Genomic DNA, 22,383 nt, shown 5'->3' on the forward strand with positions numbered 1-22,383 from the left:
AGAAATGAGCTTCAGTTCCACATTTAGGCAGCGTTCACATTACAAACGCGGACGGGCACACACGCGGAACGCAACGCGTACAAACGCACGCCATCCGCGTTTGTATGTGTTGCGTGGCTGATCCCATCACTGAAAAGTGAATGGGACAGCCACGCGTTTTGGCAAAAAAAATGCCTGCAGCATGCGTTCCTGGACCGCACAGGTCCGGAACGCATGCAGTGTGAACATCAGACATTGCACTTTATGCACTGTCTGATGTCGTGCGTGTCGGTCACCTGCACACGTTTCCAAAACGCGGCTGGAAATGCGTGCAGTGTGAACGGGGCCTAAACTACTCCCCTACTAAGAGGTTTTTCCCCTTCTCTACCAGAGCAATTTTCCCCTTTCAGTGCTCCTTCCATTCATTCGCCTATAACTTTATTACTACTTATCACAATGAGATGATCTATAATCTTGTTTTTTCTCACTACCAATTAGGCTTTCTTTGGCTGGTGCATTTTGCTAAGAATAATTCTATTCTAAATGCATTTTAATGGGGGGAAAAAAAGCAAAAAAAACTGGAAAAAAAAAACATTATTTTTCAGTTTTCGGCCATTATAGTTTTAAAATAATACATGCTACCATAATAAAAACCCACACATTTTATTTGCCCATTTGTCCCGGTTATTAAAGCGTTTAAAATATTTCCCTAGTACAATTTATGGTGCCAATATTTTATTTGGAAATAAAGGTGCATTTATTCAATTTTGCGTCCATCACTAATTACAAGCCCATAATTTTATAAATAACATTAATATACCTTTTTGACATACATATTAAAAAAGTTCAGTCCCTAAGGTAACGATTTATGTATTTTTTTATTTGTCTTTTTAATTATTTTATTATATGCATATATATTATTTGGGTACTATGGGAGAGTGTGGGAGGGAAGGAGTTAATTATAAATGTATATAAGGGTCTTTTTATTAAAATAAATGACTGTAGGCATATTTTTACTATTTGGACTCAAGATGCCCTTTCACATTATTTCCTATTCACATACTATAAGTACTTGAATAGGAAGTAATGTTTTCACATGTTACTCTGGAAGATACAATGGTGCAGGCATCTCATTGATGCCAACGATCATTGCCACGGTATTTAGATTAGAACTATGTTCCCAGTCATTCACCTCACACGAGCAGCGACGAGTACCCGCGTAAGGCCTCTTTTCCACGAACTGTTGAACTGTGTGCTCAGCAAGCAGTTACCAGGCAGCAGTCAGCAGTTGTCAGGCAGCAACAAGCAGTTACCGAGCAGCAGTGAGCAGTTGTGAGAGTTTGAGAGGCATTTCACTGCCTGTCAACAGTTAGTGGAAAAGAGGCCTAAGTGCGAGCGGTGGAAAACCCCTGCAATAGACTAATATCTACGTCCCTGTGCAGGAACTGAAGTCCTGCGGAGCATAGATATACGGAAAGTGGGTAAATGCAAATTTCAACTGGTTTGAAGTAAGAAAATCAAGCCTTGTTGCTGTTGGTTAAACCTCTTTTCCACGGACTATAGAGCTGTGTGCTCAGCAAGCAGTTACCAGGCAGCAGTGAACTTTAACCAGGCAGCAGTGGGCAGGTACCAGGCAGCAGTGGGCAGCTGTGAAAGTATGAGAGGCATTTCACTGCCTATCAACAGTCCATGGAAAAGAGGCAGCTAAATACTTATCAACATCTACTGAGTTTAATTGCCATAATTTTAAGGGAGGCCTTTTTTTCCACTGACAGTTGATATGCAGTGAAATGCCTCTCAAACTCTCACAACTGCTTGCTGCTGCCTGGTAAATGCTCACTGCTGCCTGGTAACTGCTTGCTGCTGCCTGGTTACTGCTCACTGCTGCCTAGTAATTGTTTGCTGAGTACACAGTTCAATTGTTCGTGGAAAAGAGGCCTGAGTGTCAGGATCTATTTCCACGGCAGTTGAACTGTGTGCTCAGCAAGCAGTTATCAGGCGGCAGTGAGCAGTTCCATGAGCAGTTGATAGTCAAGACTGTTGAACTCTCACAACTGCTTGCTGCTGCCTGTCAACTGCTTGCTGCAGCCTGTTAACTGCTTGCTGCTTGTGGAATAGGGCCCTAAATTTGCATGGAAATTTGGAATTGAAGCTCATCTCTGGAATGTTTATTGTCATCATGATAATTCATAATGGTAGCTTATTTTTTCTAACATTCTTTACACAAAATAACTAGATTTATTATCCACATCTAATATGTAGGCAACCATGCACTGGTACAAATGAATTTAGTTGTAGCAGTTCATAAACTAAATATGAATCAATTTCCCCACTAGTTTCTTAATCAAAATCACATTTTAAAGATCATATTTCAGATAAATTCTGCTTATAATCTGTTATGGTTAACACTCTGCACTGATAAAAACCTGATACATGGGTTCTCAATCCTGTGCTGGAGACTGCTCCATACAAGCCCCCTCAATCGCCTGTATCATGCAGCAAACAAGGTGGACCGCAAATACATTAAATGTAAACATTAGTCATTGTTAGCTATGTCTATGAACCATGACTCAATAGGAAAGACATTTGTGTTCTCTCATAGAATGATGTTTATACTGTATTATGCAGATCTCTGCATAAGTGCTAATCACGCACGGTGGCATAGTGACTGCTAGTGCTCTCACCTTGCCGTTCTAGACTTAAAGAGACTCCGTAACAAAAATTTCATCCGGTTTTCTTCCATCCTACAAGTTCCAAAAGCTATTCTAATGTGTTCTGGCTTACTGCAGCACGTTCTACTATCACCATCTCTGTAATAAATCAACTTATCTCTCTCTTGTCAGACTTGTCAGCCTGTGTCTGGAAGGCTGCCAAGTTCTTCAGTGTTGTGGTTCTGTGATGCATCTCCCCCTCCTGGCCCCTCTCTGCACACTGCCTGTGTATTATTTAGATTAGTGAAGCTTCTCTCTGCTCTATTATCTTTTACAAGCTGGATAAATCCTCCTCTGAGCTGGCTGGGCTTTCACATACTGAAGAATTACATACAGGCAGAGCTGTCTGCACTCTGCAGGAAGAAACAGCCTGACACTGCAGTGGAAGATAGCTGCAGAGAGAAAGAAACACACAAATGATCTCTTGAGATTAAAAAGGAAGGCTGTATACAGCCTGCTTGTGTATGGATGTATTTTCTATGTGTACATCAACCTACTTCCTGTTTTGGTGGCCATTTTGTTTGTTTACAAACAAACTTTCTAAAACTGTTTTTAACCACTTTTAATGCGGCGGGGAGCGGCGAAATTGTGACAGAGGGTAATAGGAGATGTCCCCTAACGCAGTGGTATGTTAACTTTTGTGCGATTTTATCAATACAGATTCTCTTTAAGGTTTGATTCCTGCTCTGAACACTGACTACATAGAGTTTGTATGTTCTTCCTGTTTTTGCATGGGTTTCTTCCCACATCTCAAAAAATGCTAGTAGCTTCATTGGCTTCTTCATAAGAAATAAACCTTAAAATATATTAAGAGTGTGCACAAACAGGAGAACTAAGGCCTCTTTTCCCAGGGCAGTGATAGGCAGTGAAACTCTCAAACTCAAACAACTGCTTGCTGTTGCCTGTCAACTGTTTATGTCTGCCTGGTAACTGCTTACTGCTGCCTGGTAACTGCTAAGTACACAGTTCAATGCCCATGGGAAAGAGACCTTAATGAGCATAAGGTCTGCAAGAGGTTCACGCATGCGCAGAAGACCCTGACTGGCATGACTGAACCAGTTACTGGAACTATTTGCAGCTGAGTGGCAGACTGCGGGAGGACAGCGAGGGACTCACGCATGCTTATGGGGCTGGAGGAAGCCCCAGGTAAGTATAAAATATTTATTTTACATCTCTGGTACATTTTAAATGAAAGCACTCTGTACTCATATGATCAAATTCAGAATAAGTGCTTTTTGAGATGCACACCAGCACAAGTGAAAACGGGGCCATAGGGTTAAGGTACTTGGCTAGGTGACAGTTTTTGACTGGGTTAGGATAACAAGAGATTGGGTGCAATGTTAGTTTTAGCCGTGTAAAAGCTTAAGGCTAGGATTAGGTTTAGGTCACATTAAACATTTCACAGCAACATTATTAAAGTATACCCTTTAAAGGAAATCATCTTGATTTTATAGAAAAAAAATGATTTGTCCTTACCAGTTTCAGAGGTTTTGATGGAAAGAATGGGTGTTGACTGGTTCCCATGCCCAAAGATGGTGTAAGCACGAACAGAAATTCTGTAAAGGGTGAATGGGTTTAAATCAGTCAAAGTGAAGACTGTTGATGAGGTGTTTTGTGATAGTATGAGTGTTGAGTTAGAGGAGATTATTTCATAATGCGTAATTATTCCATTGGGTTCTGAAGGGGCTGACCACTCCAAACCGATGGCTGTTGCGCTCACACCAGTTGAAACCAGATTCTGAGGTGGTGATCCTGGGACTGTAAATAGAAATTATTCATAAACATAAATGACTAAAGAGAAATGAAAATTGATATTGAGCAACCAATGACCAAGACATGTTCTTTTTGTTTAGCTTATTAAATGTCCTTTTGTATGGTGTGTCTTACTGTGACACTGTTTGTATTTCTGTCCTACTAGCCAATCAGTTTCCTTGTTACTAGTGTAGGTTAGAACATATAGTAAAAAGGAAAACACTGATTGGTTGTCTGAGGGAGGAAGACAAAATTATGCAGAAGGAGACACTTTATACATACCTTAGAATATTGCTATTGAAACAGGATTCTTAGGAAGATTTTGAAATTCATCTTTGTTAATAGCACATTCAGCCTTTGCTTTCTGTGCTGCTATTGCTGTAAAATATTTTAATTATATGTACTAGACGGCTGTTTATAATCAAAAATGGTTACGATCTAAGGAACAATGGTGAAATGACAGCTTGAGCCATCACATGCCGATGCCATCCTGAATTACAGAATACCCAGCAAGCCCATGGTGAACCAGAACTCCCAGTAGTGTGTAAGGGGCTAAAAGAGACCGAAAAGCCCTCTTACTAAGATGATATAAAAAACAGAAGTGTGCCTTCTTAAAACAGAAGGTATTTACAATTATTCAGGTTGGAGTGAGCTCTGAGATGTCTCTCAGTGCATCACTGCTAATTTGCATATTCAGCAGTGATGCCCTAGGAGACTTCTCAGAGCTCACGACAACCTGAATAACTGTAAATACTCTGTTTTAAGAGGGCAAACTTCTGTTTTTCATGCTAACCTGAAGAAACACAAAAGTGAAAACATTTAGGACCTCAAATCAATTAAAGCATATCTATTTTTGGATGGAAAGGTACAAGACTACAGCTTTTTCCAGGGTTTAGTACTGTCAGTTTCTCCACTGGGAAGAATTTTTCCCTCTGGCTATATGGACAGAGCGAGAGGCCCAGTGCACACCAAAAACCTCTAGCAGATCCGCAAAACGCTAAAGGTTTTTGAAGCAGACTTTTAGAGCGATTCTAGGCTTGTTTAGAGAGTTTTTCTAAACATGCCTAGCGTTTTTTGGAGCATTTTTGTGTAGAAGAGTTCAAATATTGTAACAGTAAAGCTGTTACTGAACAGCTTCTGTAACAAAAACACCTGGAAAACCGCTCTGATCTAGCGTTTTTCAGAGCAGTTTACCACTTTCATATACTTTAACATTGAGGCAGAAACGCCTCAGAAATCTAAAAAATGCTGCAGCCCCCGAATTTGCGTTTGTGGGAAAAATGAACCACTCTGGTGTGCACCAGCCCATTGAAATACATTACCCAAGCTGTTTTCAAACAGCTAGCGTTTTTAAAAATGCTCCAGAACCGCTCTGGTGTGCACCAGCCCTAAGTAAACCTTTCTAGCAACATCAAAGCCAACAGTGGGGCAAAATGTAGCATGGAAGGGGTGAAAACTGTCAGGTATTTCTTGCTGACACTAGCTTTCTTCCCTGGTGACAAGATGGGCTAACTTGTGAGTAGTGTTGGTGTTTAAATTTGGCATCATGTGGTTTAGAACCCAAACACAGGCATTCAGCACCATTTCAGCACCAAACAGCAGGACAGTGTGCTAAATGAAAGGCACCTTGTCCTGCTGTTCAGTGCTGAAATGGTGCTGAATGCCTGTGTTCAAGCTCCAAACCGCTTGGTGCCAAATTTGATCACTCAGGCTGGATTTCTGGAAAGGCCACATAGGTCCGGGCACTGGGTGGCTACAGCTCAAGTTGGCAACCAGACATGAAATGTGATTGCTACATATGAAAGAAAAAGCCGCAAATGGGGAACAACACATGAAAAAGGGAAGCTAGAGCTGTACAAAAGGGAGAGAGCTGCATACATGGATGTTACACATGGAGGAGGGGGCTGCACACAAAATGGGAGGTGCGCTGCTGTACATGGAAGGCCTTTCTAACACCACATTTGTACCCTTAGTGTCATGAAGACAAGTCTAGAAATAATTTTTCCCCATGAGGACACAAAAAGCTGTATGAAACTGGTAAAGTTACTTTCCCATCCATCCATATCATAACTAAAAAATACAGGTTGGGTAGAAATGGATTTAAAGAGGGAAATATTAAACATCAAACAGAGACTTGCCATCTTCCAAAGTCCGTACAAAAATGTCATTCTCTTCAGACAGAGAACTTTCTCCTGCTGTGTTTGAGGCTGCAACACGCATCTTGTAGTCTGTGTACTTTTTTAATCCTGAAAAAAATAAATTGACATAAATTAACTTATTCCTGCCGGTTTCTGCTTTTGCACTTTTGAAACGAACAAAAATACAGAATCTGTTTTACATCGTTCTGTGTGACTGCTGTGAGAACTGCTGGAAATGGAACAAATGTAGAAATAACCTACTGGCACTAAGAAAGAGTGGCCAAATACAATGTAGATCACAACTAAAGGTAAAATAATAGGAGTACCTTATTTAACCGCAGCACACACATATTCCAGGGCAGATAGTGAAATTTTGAAAAAAAACATACTAAATATGTTGTACTATTGCATAGAGTAGCCACAAGACTGTTGAATTGTGTCCCACCCAGTGTGATGCTGTGGATGTCCATGCCCCGCCCCCATATGGATGAATGAAGCATTTACAGTAATTACCAGCTACCTAGGAGAAGAAACTGAGCAGGCACAGGATTCATTTTAGGAGTGCATAAAGATATGTGCTGGGTTGTAATAGGATATTATTATTTTATTTTTCATAGATAGGCTTTCAGGCGGATAAAGGAAATCTTTGATAGGAAATAAATGGAGGCTGCTATTATTGACCAGATTTTAAAAATGCTATTTCTGCCGGGCAGATTTTTGGGGTTCCGTACTTTTGGAGTAACTCTCCTATTCCTAACTAAAGTAAGCAGCTAGAAAATCTGAGTAGAGTATACACATTCTGGTCAATGAATCGGAAAATATTATAGTCAAAGAGCATCCAGAAAATGTACATTGTTTAGAAGCAAGGCAATTGTGACAGCCTCCTTCATTTGTCTGACTGTTATACTCACCGGCCCTGGGGTCCAGCGAAGGCCTCTTCAGATGCTGTCCTGGCAGGCCTCCGGGAACAGCAGCCAAGCTGTCCTCCTGCGGCAGCATGCGTACTCCTTCCTCAAGACAATTGTAGCCATGGCAGGGATGGAGGCAGCAGCACTGGAGTGAAGGACAGGGTATTTAAGCTCTGGGCACTCAGTGTTCAGTGCTGTTCTGACTTGTGGTCAGCCGCGGCGTTTCTCCATGCCGTATGTTAGTCATTCTTGTCTGTCAAATCAGTCCTGTCAAGTCAGTGAGTATGCCCTTTTACAATGTATTTGACTCCTGACCCTGTGATCACTTTAAGCACATCACTTGTCAAATCACAGATAACAGATAGAGATGGGGAGCAGTATTCTGCGACCATTGGCTGTTCGCATTCTCGGCGAATAGCGGACATTTGGCATGTTTGATTCGCCCCCTATACATCATCATTGAGCTAAACTTTGACCCCTTACCTCACAGTCAGCAGACACATGGCAGCCAATCAGCTAGCACCCCTTCCTGGACCTCACCCCCCCTTATCAAAAAGCAGTTGCAGTAGCCATATTGGATTAATTGTCTGCTGGTTGCTGACTGCTAGTGAGAGCAGGGTCAGACTTGCTGCAGATAGGTAGGGAAAGCATTAGCTAGGCCTGTGTTCTTGTTCCTCACTTGGTGTGAAAGCACTTCAAACAGCCCTGGCACATCGGTCTCCTGTGTTTTTTTTTGTGTGTGACACTCCACAGACCACTGACACCCAGAGCTGTGTGTACACTACTGCTGTTGCCTCATTAAGTTACAAGCACAGAACCTCTCCAGTGCATTATTATTTCATTGTATTCTGATAATACTATTGCATTTCTCTGTTTGTGACACTCCACAGCCCACTGACACCCAGAGCTGTGCATAATGTGATTCCTGCCATTCAGGCATTAAAACCCGATTTTGCGCCAGCTCCGTAATTTTTGGTGGGGCTTTTGGCATGGATCCCCCTCAGGCATGCCACAGTCCAGGTGTTAGACCCCTTGAAACAACTTTTCCATCACTTTTGTGGCCAGAAACTTTGTCTTTGTAGGTTTTAAAATTTGCCTGCTCATTGAAGTCTATGGCGGTTCATCAGATTCGCCTGTTTGCGAACATTTGTGGACGTTCACGTTCACCATTTGCAAACAGAAAATTCTAGTTTTGCAACATCTCTACGAGCAGATTAAAAATAAAAAAGGCTCTAGTCCCTAATGAGTCAGAGCCTGGCGGGGATGTAACTACAGGGTAACAGCCCAGAGGTGTGTGTGCCCAACTACTAACCATCCCTTCCTCCAATACTACAGATCAGGTGTTTTTGTAGCTATAGGTCCACCAAAAAGAAAGTTGCGATCACAATCCAAAGCTCTCAGCGTGGCATAGGATTTCCCTGTAACAAAATCTAATATAGTGCGGTATTGCTTTCAAATGAACACACCCAGTGATTCACTTCAGGGGATTATGTGAGAGCAGCCTCCACCAATGTATAGAAGGAAACACAGGGGGATATTCTCACCCCCTTAGTGAGTCTCACTCACCAGATTGTTTCTTTTATATCAGGCTTATAAACCCTCCATCCTGGGTATTCACAATTCAGGACCTTCAAATATATAAAAGCGGAACTCGCATAGTGTAAAAAACTTTTTTCCTTTTAATAAAACCTGCATAAAAACATGCGTACCGGATTTCCAAAGCATAAGCGCTTATATGTGCGTGTCAGCACCGCCGCGGTCGGATCTCCGCTGCACGCCACAGTCCCCGCTTAGCTTCCTCCATCCGTCCCACGTGACTCCTTAGCTCCGCGGAGCTAAGGAGTCACGTGGGACGGATGGAGGAAGCTAAGCGGGGACTGTGGCGTGCAGCGGAGATCCGACCGCGGCGGTGCTGACACGCACATATAAGCGCTTATGCTTTGGAAATCCGGTACGCATGTTTTTATGCAGGTTTTATTAAAAGGAAAAAAGTTTTTTACACTATGCGAGTTCCGCTTTTATATATTTGAAGGTCCTGAATTGTGAATACCCAGGATGGAGGGTTTATAAGCCTGATATAAAAGAAACAATCTGGTGAGTGAGACTCACTAAGGGGGTGAGAATATCCCCCTGTGTTTCCTTCTATACATTGGTGGAGGCTGCTCTCACATAATCCCCTGAAGTGAATCACTGGGTGTGTTCATTTGAAAGCAATACCGCACTATATTAGATTTTGTTACAGGGAAATCCTATGCCACGCTGAGAGCTTTGGATTGTGATCGCAACTTTCTTTTTGGTGGACCTATCGTGATTGGAGAGTGTGTGTACTCTGACAAAGTTTGCAGATCCCCTATACTGGTGACAGATTGGTACTATATATAACAGTTTGTGTCTTGTGCTGTGGAGCGCAGTTTTTTTGCTCTTTGGGGCATTGGTTACTGTTTTTGTAGCTACACAGGTTATGGGTTTGAAGATCATGATGGCCACACTTGTTTTATGACCCATGTACGGTGGGCCCCCAGGCTGTGAGGGTCACCAAGGGGAGACAAGGGAAGGGGTGTAAAAATTAAGGGGGCCCCATCAGAGTATTGCCTGGGGACCGCATGATTTGTAGTTACGCTTTTGGAGCCTGTTGGTCCTATACTTATTAATTTTATAAATGACTAATAAAGTACAACATTGTGCTCATCCTTCCTGGTAGCGGTCAGTCACTCCCAACAAAAAACACATTTTACACACAGTTTTTCCACTGTCAAGATAGTATGTTGTAATTGTCTTGTTTGTTTATTAGATGTATTATGAGATGTTCCATGTGTTTATTTTCTGTAAGCATTGTATTACCAAATAACTTATACAATAAAAAAATCGGAGTAAAAGAATCTTGCCAGAAGTGTCACCTGTTATGAGGATGCTAGTGTTGCTGGTTATCACATGAAAGGCCTCTCGTGTATATAGATCCATGGCATACACTGTATAGTGTGTTATCATCCCATTGGGCTTTAGCGGGGGAGCCCAGTAGACCATAACTGATGTCGAGCTTATGTTCTGATAGCTTATGTTTTTAACTGAGCTGGGAACTAAGGACAAAGAAATGACAATGTTAAACTAATAGCAGTTAGTCGTTAAACCATTTTTACTAGCCCTGAGTGACTAAATCCTACCTTGCTCACTTGTCCTTATGACTATATCTGTTGGTGGTCCTTCTCCAACGGTTGTAAAAGCAGAAACACTGATTGTATACTCAGTAAAAGGTGCAAGCTTCTCAACAGTGTAGGACAGCTGTTCAGCCTCAATGTCGATTCCATACTGAACATTCTCAGTAACTGGAAACAGGATAGAAAGTATATTACCATATACAGCCTACTTTTATGCAAAAACTAAAAACAAAGTCAAATATATTTTTATAGAATGTAGTGATTAAAGTGCAAAAAAAATTACATGACTAGAGACTGGCACCCAAAAACAAACGGTAATTGTATACAGAAAAAAAAAAAAAAGAATCAACTCACAACATTTTCTTTTCTAACAGAGTGTTTAAATGTAGCTCTTAAAGTGAACCTGAACTGAGTAAAATTATTTAAAATAAACACATGGGGCCTGATTCACAAAGCGGTGCAAACTTTTTCGCAGACTTTTGCGCACGCAATTTGCCGCGATTTGCGCGCGCAAAAGTCCACGATCGCGCGAATCGCGGGAAATTGCGCGTGCAAAAGTCCGCAAAAAAGTTTGCACCGCTTTGTGAATCAGGCCCATGATGTACCTGCAAATGAATATTACATACTTACCTCACCTCGCCACTCAGAAGCTCACCATTTTCTTCTAACAAGGATTCCTTATAGTTCTGACAAGATTTTGTCAGCACTGAAATATATCAGTTGATGCCAGTTATATATCAGTTGCTGACATCTATAACTGAAAGGACAACTGATGTGCAAGGTAATGTCCATGTTTCCCTATGCCTCAGGTGGGCTATATTACAGTTTAACAGTATGCTGACCCAGATGCTGTTATAGGGTCATTGACATTTTTAAAATGGAGGCCGGAGAATTTCATCATCGATCCCAATGGACAAATAGGACATGGGACAGGAGAAAGAGATTAATGAGTAGATTACACAGGCGGTAAGTATGATGTGTGTATGTTTATGTTGACTTTTAATTTTCATTTCAAGTATACTTTAAAATGTTAGTTGACTTAAACTAAAGTGTGCCTAAAATGTCTTAAAATAAGCCACCAGCCAATAATACAGTATGCTAGCACTGTTGATTTTATCCCCACTTTCCATTACTGACATCATATCCTTTTCTGACTATACAGTAAAGGTTGTGCTTATATTGGGGTGTATGCAATAAACTGCATGAATACATTATTTGCAATGCAGTATGTTCTACTCATCATGCGGCACGACTGCTAAATGCAGTTTATTGCATTTAAACTAGCTACAATATCTGTGCTTGAAAAATTTTGATTCTCATACAATGTTCCTTATGGTTTTCAAAAATGGTTTGCCTCCACTTATTACCATCCCTGTACAAATGTCATCAACAATTCAGCACTCATGGGGAGTTAGTATGTTAACAATTTCAGTCCCATACTATTAATTTACAACAAAGTTAAAATCAGTAATGGAAGAATACTGCATCATTGATCAGAGTTTCATTTTAAAACAATTTAACTACACTTAAAGAGAAACTCCAACCTAGAATTGAACTTTATACCAATCAGTAGCTGATACCCCCTTTTACATGAGAAATATAATGCTTTTCACAAACAGACTATCAGGGGGCGCTGTATGACTGATTTTGTGCTGAAACCCCTCCCACAAGAAGCTCTGAGTACCGTGGTACTTTTGGCAGTTTGTTACAATGTAACAAGGCTCACAGACAGGAATTAGTTTACAGCTGTCTCTAACAGCCAAAACAGCTAGTAACAGCTACATAACCTGCCCAAAGTAAAAATGTCACCATGTAATAAATGTCAGAATGTAAATCGGGGAGAGGAAAGATTTTACAATGAGCAAACACTGACTAAATCATTTATACATAATTATGGTAAAAAATGAAGCACTTTTTTTACTACATTATTTTCACTGGAGTTCCTCTTTAAAGAACAACTGTAGTGAGACGTATATGGAGGCTGCCATGTTTACTTTCTTTTAACCACTGCAGCCTACTACAGGCCATTTTATCCTTAAAGGGATACTGTAGGGAGATAAGGGGAAAATGAGTTGAACTTACCCGGGGCTTCTAATGGTCCCCCGCAGACATCCTGTGTTGGCGCAGCCACTCACCGATGCTCCGGCCCCGCCTCCAGTTCACTTCTGGAATTTCTGACTTTAAAGTCAGAAAACTACTGCGCCTGCGTTGCCGTGTTCTCGATCCCGCTGACGTCATGAAGAGCGCACAGTGCAGGCCCAGTATGGTCTGTGTCTGCGCAGTACACTCCTGGTGACATCAGCGGGAGCGAGGACACGGCCGTGCAGGAGCAGTGGTTTTCTGACTTTAAAGTCAGAAATTCCAGAAGTGAACTGGAGGCGGGGCCGGAGCATCGATGAGTGGCTGCGCCAACACAGGATGTCTGCGGGGGACCATTAGAAGCCCCGGGTAAGTTCAGCTCATTTTCCCCCGACCCCCCTACAGTATCCCTTTAAAGCAGTCAACAATCAAAACAAATTGAATAATGAGAAGAATCTAACAAAGAAAAGAAAACCATACATTTATATAATTCATGATTTTTTCAAAGATATCATACAACCGATCAAATAAAACTTTCCATTTTTATCTCTTGATTGATTTTATCGAAAAATTGAATTCATACATGATTCAATTTTTTTGTTTTTTGTTTTCAACCAGAGAAATCTGATTGATTTTTTTGCTTGATCCAATAATCAGAAAAATCTAGCCAATATACAATACATTTATGATTTTCCCAAAAATAACAAAACAAACAAGCAAATAAAACTTTCTATTTTTATATTTTTCTATCTGATTTTTCCAACACATCCAATCAGATTTTTTTTTTTTAAATTAAAAATCGATTGTTTTTTTTTTTTCTTGATCAATTGTTGTGTATGGCCACCTTAAGGCAGGCAAAATATCAGTGCTGTGAAATCTGATAAACAGCTCAGAAATTGGCACAGGCAGATGGATAACCAGAATTCATCAGCACTCAGGAAGGACCACCATGTTCTGGTAGTTTGCTAAGTGAAAGTCCAGTCCTATGATGGGGATAAACAGGTGGATCTGCTAATGACAGGGCTGAAAACCGTGGAAGGATATCTGCTGGCAGGAGATGGTCCAAAAGTCCAAACAGTTCATGAAGTAGACACCTCCTGCAGGTGAGGCAAAGAATTGCAGCAGGCCAGTCATGGATGTTGAACAGACAGCCACACACTGGTGAATGGGGAAAGTTCAGCAGTGTGGCAAACAGTGCCTCCAGCAGGTAAGACAAGGCATCGCACAGTTCCTAACACCTGTGCCCTATCACAGAACACTCTCCAATTATAAGTGTAATGCAGCCTTGCAGGGAGAGAGATGCAGTGCTAGAAAATGCAGTGAGGGGATAGAGGAAAGTGATGTGTTTACCTGGACCACTGGCTAACTGGAGTCTGCTGTCACATAACGTTTCCTGGAATCTGCCTATCCCTAGAACCTTGACAACAGAATCTTCCTGTCATAAGAATCTGCCTTTCAGTCTGTCAGTAGAAAGTGCCTATCACAAGAACCTTCTTTGCCCTTATTCATATAATCTGTCTCTACAATCTTCATGTCATTAGAATTTGCCTGTCTCTAGAATCTTCATGTCAAAAGCATCAGTCTACTGTTGAATGGATTTTTGTTTAAAAATGAAGACGGCTTTGGTGCAGAGCTTGGGGGGAACTTGAGCCCAGTTTGATCAGATGTTTGGTACCAGAGTCTTCTGTCACACTGCTCCTACCCTAATGAACCTCTTGTCATACTCAGAAAGGATAGCTCCATCCCTGTTAATGGTTTACTCCAGACTGCAAGGCCATATGTTTAGTCTGGCATGTATAGACACGTCCCTGTTTCCTCTGTGACAAACACCATCCTACCACTAATTACTAAACTGAGACATGCTGTGTGCTTTGAGTCCTATAGGGAGAATAGCACCTTACAAGTGGTACTGTTATTATCCGTGATAAAAACTATGCATGAACAGAAAGTAAGCTATCATAGGTACATGAGTGGGAAAACACACCAGCCCAATTAGCTATACATGAGTGGAAACGCAAAAATACTATAAACCCTTTATTTTTTGCTTTATTTTTGTTTATGACCAGTCAGGTTTCATTTAGGCTAGAGCACCATCCAAGGCATGACTCGTTGTTCACATAGCATCCGTTATGTCCATTAGGAAATGTCATAGATAGCATGCAATCTATGCTATGTCCGACTTCCATGCAATGTCTGGAACAATTGTATGGGTCGGGACTTTGCATCCCATTACTGCAACTGACACAGCAGTACACTGGACCGACCAGAGATGTTGGCACATGTCTGAGGCAGGGGTCACACTTGTCTTTCAGTTTCTACACTTTTCAGAAAACTGAAAGACAAATGTGACCTCTACCTTACAACAGCTAATGTAATTTATAGAGAATACTGACAAATTGCGCAAGATGTCAGTTTTTTTTCTGCATGCGAAATCTGCATTAAAGTGTGACCTAGCTCATTGATTAACATGAGTTCTCAGTTGAAGTCAGTTTTTCTGTGCAGAAAACGCGTACGAAAGCCGGTAAGTGTGACCCCTGCCTGAATGGATCCTATGCTTAGAGGATATCCGGGGCCAATAAGTTTGTAAGAACAGGGGGGAGCAGGAGTGTACAGGAAGCAAACAAATATCCAATGTCGGCACAACAAGTAACTGATCATATATTTATTGTGATGCAGAATAGTTAATCCAGCATTTCAGTATGTCAAAGGGTCCCTTTATCAAGCAAATCAAATCAACCATAATCTCATCCGGTTAGGTCATTCAGCGCTCACCAACAGGCGATGTGCTTTGTTCCCTGATTTTATGTACAGGGAACAGTACATAGTGCAGATGCGCAGAGCGCTCCTGGCTATGGGAGCATGATCAATGAAGCGGGCCGCCAGGCTTAGCACTTGCGCACTGCGTCCGACCGGCTGGCCCAGAATTAGCTTCTGATGGCTTTTTGGAAAGAACAGAGGAGGACAGAGGTGAACGGGGGAGCGGTGGGCATGAAGACTGCTCCCATACAGAGGCGCTAAGAATTGACTGAGAACGTACGAGTGTATTGTACTCCACTTTTATTGCCTGATGAAGTGGGATGTGCCCACGAAACGTGTTGCATCTACTTGGAGTATGTAATTAAATTGATTACTTGTTGAATTAAGCAACATTTGTTGTGTACCTTCTTGGGGAGGTAAGTCCACCACAAACCCCCCTGTTCTCTTTTAAAACATTTTACCCTACTTTTATACTTCTGGCACCTCTGTACAACTGTACAATAAGTGTGTCCACCGCTGGTGTAGGGGACTTGGTTACTTTTTTCCGATCTACAAAGAGCGACTTCTTAATCCTGAGTGGGGACAAATCTAATACTCCCCACTTGCCTACAAAGTGGTTGCCTGATTAGGTAACCCAATTTTGTTAGTATAATATTATACTTTTCCTTTTACCTATCATCTACAGTGCAAACTACACTATATTGGGCTCTCAGTGTTCCCTTCACTTTTACCCCATAAATGCCTGCTCACCCTCATTCTTACAATCTTATTCACCTTGGATATCCTTTAACAGATTGGATCCTGTGGTGATCCATTCTATGTCTTTTCACAAATGTAAAACAATCTACAGCCAATTAGACGCCAGAATGCAATGTTCTGATCAATCTAACACATGTTGAGCACCTATATATTCTTTATATTAACTTATTATTATAAATAACAACCCTTTCACACCAGGGCCTAAACTGTATTTCAGGAAATTGAAGAACCCGGCAACTAGATGGTTTTTCTACAGTCCTCAGAAGATGAAAACATGTAAAGCAAATTGAAACGTATATATATTGACAAGTGCAAAAGAGCACATTGCTGTTGTGAATGGGATTTTTGTTTGGCCTCAGTAGCAGCAGGTGAATAAATAAAGCTGTAAGTTTCGGCCTCACACATGCACTAATAGCTCCAACACATTTCTCTGCTTTCTAGGTACAACACACTAAATGTCTAATGCTGTGTGTGTGCTGTGTGTGTGCTGTGTCCCCTCCCCACCAGTTTTACTTCAGCTGGATACTGTAAATTTAGTCAACAGCAGACAGAGAAAAAGGCAATAAAATGACCTTATATTTCGCTCCTGTAAGATAGAGCACAATATTACCAACACGCAATATACCCTAAATACAGAGGCTGCCATTTGATGCGTTTATTAAAAAATAAAAAAGGCTATATGAACATTGTTTCCCAATCAGATAATAGCTGATTATATTAGGCTATAATCATTTAATGTCTATAGGTAGTTTAGAGTAGAAATATCACCTATGTTTTATATCCTCACTAAGGGCCCTTTTCCACTAGCGGCGATTGCGATGCTGAATCGCAAATCGCTAGTGATTTTTAAATCACTACAGTTTGCTTTTTAACATAGGAATCGTGGGATGCAATTTCATTTTTTACTCAGGCGCGATCGTGCCACGGAGCGATTTTTTTTTTTCGTTTCACTAATTTTTATTTTAGTATGGGTAAAAGTCAAACAAATCTCTATACATACAGATATTAAAGCAGGTACATACAGTATATAAAATATCAGTTATCATAGACAAGCAATTATGTAGTGTCTGAGTTATAGTATCTGGACTTAGCTCTTTTGTATCATCCGTCTGCATAGTCCAGATTATACTATCATGAGAGTAAAAGTGGGCAATAGTAGGGATATCTTGGTCCTGCTGCGTAAGTTGTTTTGAGGATGTAAAGAATATTCTAGTAACTAAATAGCCATAACAGTAGTAACAGTAAAATAAAATGATAAAGAACGATTTAGACATAAGGGTCATAGTATGGTATAGGGAAATGGGTCACAATGGTTTAGGCCAGGTTAATTCAGAAATCTTTGTATGGTTAAGAATAATTATAGTTATAATTACAAGGGTCTATCCCATGACTATTTTTTACGTGTAAGTGTAAGGGTATCCTCTGGGGTCGGTGGGGGAATATTTTATATATATTCGCCCTTCATGGAGGATCGTAGTCTAAGGTGGCATATGCCCATGGATCCCAAACCCTATGGAAGTTAGTTTCCGTATCTCTAAGATTGGCAGTCATCTGTTCCATGGTTTTAGTCCATGTTATTTTGTTTTTAATTTCGGATATAGTAGGCGGGGCTATATTCTTCCATGCTGTAGCTATTGCAAGCCTTGTGGCAGTTAAAATGTGGGTTATGAGTCTGGAGGTATATCGGTTGACATTTAGAGGGGGCTTGCCTAATATCATTAATAAGGGGTCCATAGGAATTGTAGTTCCCGTGGTGCGGGAGATTAAGTCTTGAACCTGTTGCCAAAGGGGTTGTATCAGTGGGCAGTGCCAGAAAATGTGTTCTAGGGTTCCTTTCTCGCCACACCCTCTCCAGCACAGATCAGAGGTGCCCGGGTATATTTTTGCAAGTATAGAGGGAGTTAGATACCATCTGTAAAGAATTTTATAGATATTTTCTTTAATTTGTACACAGATTGAGGAATGTTTTGCATTCTCCCAAATATCTTCCCAGTCTTCTAAAGGGATAATTATGGATAATGCTTTCTCCCACTTTTGCATATATGGGTGGGAGGGAATTGCTGTGCCTGATTTGTTGTGAAGCGTGTTATATATTTGTGATATAAGATTTTTTTGATGTCCTCTATGTAGGCAGATGGTCTCAAAGAGGGTTGGTGAAGTGCTATGAGTGGGTTTACAGGCCCTGGATTGGTGCTGGAGGTAGTGGGTGATTTGGTTAAATTCCAATAGGGTTTGGGAGTTGAATTGTATCTTATCTTCTAATGTGGGTCTAGCCAATAGTTTCTTGGTCTTCGGGTCTGTCCAATCAGAGAGGTTGAAGTAGCCTAGATTAAACCATTTTTTCATAAAGGTTTTTGAGGTACCTGGGGGAAAAGATGAATTACCTAGAATTGGGAGGAGTGGTGATGGGCTTGATTTTAGATGGGTTGCATGTGCAATAGATTTCCAGATGCGTACTGTGAAGGTAATAGTGGGTAGGAGATCAGATTGGGTCAGTTTGGGGGGGACGTCTGACCATATTAGCGAAGCCAGTGATAGGGGAAGTATACTAGTAGCTTCCAGGAGGCCCCATTTAGTAAATACTCTGAAGTTGGTCCATTCCTTTATTTGTCTAAGGTGTGAAGCTAAGTAGTAATATTTAATGTGTGGAAGACTAAGCCCACCCATCTCCCTTGGGGAGAGAAGAACCGATTTAAGGACCCTGGGGCGTTGGTGGTTCCATACAAATTTGAGAAATTCTGATTGTAGCCTCTTTAATTGTATCGAGGGCACCTGGACAGGTAAGGTTTCAAAAAGGTATAAAAGGCGAGGTAGGATGTTCATTTTTAATGAGTATAATCGGCCTAGCCATGAAATTTTATAAGCGGTCCACTTATGAAGATCTTGGAGGATTTTTTGAAATAGGGGAGGAAAGTTCTGTTTATATAGTGTGGAGTATGAAGGGGTGATGTGTACACCTAGGTATTTGAGGGCTTGAGTTTTCCATTTGTAGGGATATGAAGCTTTTAGAGTAGCCAGTAGGTTTGTGGGAATCTGGATTGGGAGAGCTTCCGTCTTATCACGGTTTAGTTTGAAATTTGAGAGGGATTCAAACTCAGATATGGTGGCGTGTATGGCAGGGAGTGATGTAATAGGTTGTGTGATGGATAAGAGGATGTCATCTGCGAATAGGGAGATTTTATGTTCAAAATTATTTTGTTTAACTCCTTGGATGTTTGGATTTAGTCTGATCGCTGAGGCTAGGGGTTCAATACTGATGGCAAATAGAAGGGGGGAGAGGGGGCACCCCTGCCTTGTGCCATTGTTTATAGCGAAGGGTGATGGGGAGGCAAAGGGGAGTTTAACTGTAGAGGTGGGGAAGGAATAAAGGAATTGTATTAAAGACATAAATGGGCCTTTGTATCCTTGAAAATCCAGTAGTTTGAAGAGGAAGGGCCAGGAAAGTCTGTCAAAAGCCTTCTCTGCATCCAAACTTAGGAGCAGAGAAGGCTTTCTAGATTTGTTCATAAGTGAGACAAGGTTTATGGCCTTCCTTGTGTTGTCGCCTGCTTGACGACCTATAATAAAGCCAACTTGGTCGTTATTAATGAGAGTGGTTAAAATGTGGTTGAGGCGATTAGCCATTGTTTTAGTGATGATCTTAAGATCTGAATTTAACAGAGAGATTGGGCGGTAACTTTGGGGCAGTTGGGGGTCTTTTCCCTCTTTGGGGATCATTGTAATAAGAGATGAAAGAATAGAGGTTGGGGGCTTCACGCCTTGCATGATTTTATTTGCCAATGTGGTTAGGTAGGGTAGGAGTATCTCTTTAAATTTCTTGTAATAGGAGTAGGGTAATCCGTCAGGGCCTGGGCTTTTCATTGATGGGAGAGATTTTAATACTTCCTCAATCTCAGAGTGTGTAAAAGGGGCGTTAAGTTGGGAACATTGTTCGTCTGTGAGTTTAGGTAAATTAAGGGGGGTGAGGAAGGAATCTAGTTTAGTGGGGAAAGAAGGGTCGGAATTTTGATCGGGTAGGTTATATAGTTGTTCGTAGTATTCAGAGAATATCTGGGATATTTTTTGGGGGTCATAATGAATAGTTCCTTCAGAATCTTTCATGGAGTATATTGCCTGTTGAGATAGTTTAGGGTTCAATTTACGCGCGAGTATTGTGTGTGGCTTATTGCCTCTTTCAAAAAAGAGTTGCCTAGACCACCTCAGGCTTTTCTCTAGTTGGATTGTTTGTAGGGAGCGGATCTCTTGCTTAAGTTGTTGGATGTGCGAAAAATGAGCTTGTGTGGATGAAGTTTTGTATAACGATTGTGCTTTAGCCAGGGAGTTTTGGAGTGTTAAGAGTTTTTGGGAGGTTTTCTGCTTGCGTCTGGTACCCTCAGCAATAAAGAGGCCACGTACAAATGCTTTATGTGATTCCCATACCATTCCGTATGAGGTTATTGAGTCAATGTTAGTGTTGAAAAATGACTGTAGTTCTGTGGTAAAAGTAGAGATCAGAGATTTATCCTGGAGAAGGGATTCATTCAATCTCCAGTGCATTGGTTTATGCGGCCTATGTAACCAGTTAATATTTATCATGACGCTTTGGTGGTCAGACCACGCCGTAGGTGAAATTTCTGATGAGTCTAAAAGAGGTAGCAGTGGGGCATTAGCAAAGAAATAGTCTATGCGTGAGTGGGAAGCATGGGGGGGCGAGAAAAAGGTGTATTCAATTGACCTAGGATTCGCTATTCTCCATAAATCTAGGAGATTATATTTTCTCATCAGTAATCTAAATTTGCGGGAGTTACGTTCATGTGTGGGTCTTGATGAGAGAGATGAAAGAATGCTTCTATCTTTAGTGGATGAAAATGCGAGGTTGAAATCTCCCCCTAGTATCAGGGTGCCATGGATGTTTTTGTGGAGTTTGGATAGGAAGGAAGTGAGAAAAGGGATTTGTTGGTTATTGGGGATGTAAACATTAGCAAGAGTGATGGGTTTACCGGTTAGGGTGCCATTCAGGATGATGAAGTGGCCTTTAGGATCTTGAATTGTTTTGGTAATCTGTAAGGGTAGATTAGCCTTGTGGATAATCGCTACTCCAGCTCTCTTGGACAGACCCGAGGAAAGATACACCCCTGAATAGTGTCTGTCTCCCAGGCGAATAGTATCTTGTTGCCTGAGGTGCGTTTCCTGAAGCATGGCTATGTCAATGTCCATGCGGCGGAGGTCTCTTAGGAGAGAGGACCTTTTCTGAGGGATATTGAGGCCCTTGGTATTAAGTGTTAGGAGCTTAACCATAATCAGTGTTATAAGGGGATTTGGAGTAAGACTGGGTTAGCCATTGTGACGGGGTAGTAGATAAGGAGGGGGAGGTATATGACCTATCTGTAGGAAATCTGGTAGGTAATGATACTAATGACAACAATATCAGTGATAGGATACACCAACAAAAACAACAATAAAAACAACAAAAACAAAAACATATATCTGAGCAAACAGCTAGGTTCATAAACTGTATTCTCAAAGCTGAGCGATAAGATAAGCCACTGTGGGTGTTGTGGCCACAAAAAGGGACAACCAAACTGTGTTGTCCTAGAGAGAATGTTTCGGAAGTGCCTGGTCCCCGAGGGGGCCCGGCAGTACCGAGAACCAATCTCTTGAGGGGCATGTGGTATCACCAAGAGAGGGGAGGCCCGTGATCCAGAGGATCCAACATTAATAATAGATTATAACCGAGATTTGATTAAGTACATATGCGAATATGGCAGCATAACAATTTAGGATTATGATGAAGTATGAAGTCTCGGAGACAGTTATGTATTAGAATTATTAAGTGGGTAATAAATCATGGGAGAGTTATATTCAGGTTGAGAGAGCTTCCATGTCTTCTGACTCTTGTGTGTAGGTAAGGGCTCGGACTGGGTTCCTCGTTCCATTGGAGGTGTGGCGAAACTTCCTGGGTGGTGAGGAGGTAGAGGGAGACCTCACGTTTTGAAGAGAGATGGGGGGTGGTGGTCGTATTCCCATTTGCTTCAGGAACATAGGGGCATTGTCAATGTCCGTGAGTGTAAATAGGGCTCCTTGTCTCCTTACTCTAAGGCAGAAGGGGAATCCCCAGTTGTAGGGAATGTTCGCATCTTTCAAAAGCTGGGTGATAGGCTTAAAA

General features: G+C 41.4%; 1 protein-coding gene across 5 annotated transcripts in view; it reads right to left on the reverse strand.

Annotated features, from left to right (window-relative positions):
* The window catches only part of PTPRQ (protein tyrosine phosphatase receptor type Q), a 356,602-nt gene that overhangs the window by 173,557 nt on the left and 160,662 nt on the right, over window positions 1-22,383 (reverse strand). For all 5 annotated transcript variants that reach the window (XM_068276870.1, XM_068276873.1, XM_068276874.1 and 2 more), the window contains 4 exons: window positions 10,650-10,811; window positions 10,386-10,565; window positions 6,581-6,688; window positions 4,167-4,448 (listed from right to left, as the gene is read on the reverse strand). In XM_068276870.1, the coding sequence (XP_068132971.1) occupies window positions 4,167-4,448; window positions 6,581-6,688; window positions 10,386-10,565; window positions 10,650-10,811 (732 nt within the window). The remainder of the gene's footprint in view (window positions 1-4,166; window positions 4,449-6,580; window positions 6,689-10,385; window positions 10,566-10,649; window positions 10,812-22,383) is intronic.

The sequence above is a fragment of the Hyperolius riggenbachi genome, chromosome 3 (assembly GCF_040937935.1).
Source record: "Hyperolius riggenbachi isolate aHypRig1 chromosome 3, aHypRig1.pri, whole genome shotgun sequence".
Taxonomy (NCBI): domain Eukaryota; kingdom Metazoa; phylum Chordata; class Amphibia; order Anura; family Hyperoliidae; genus Hyperolius; species Hyperolius riggenbachi.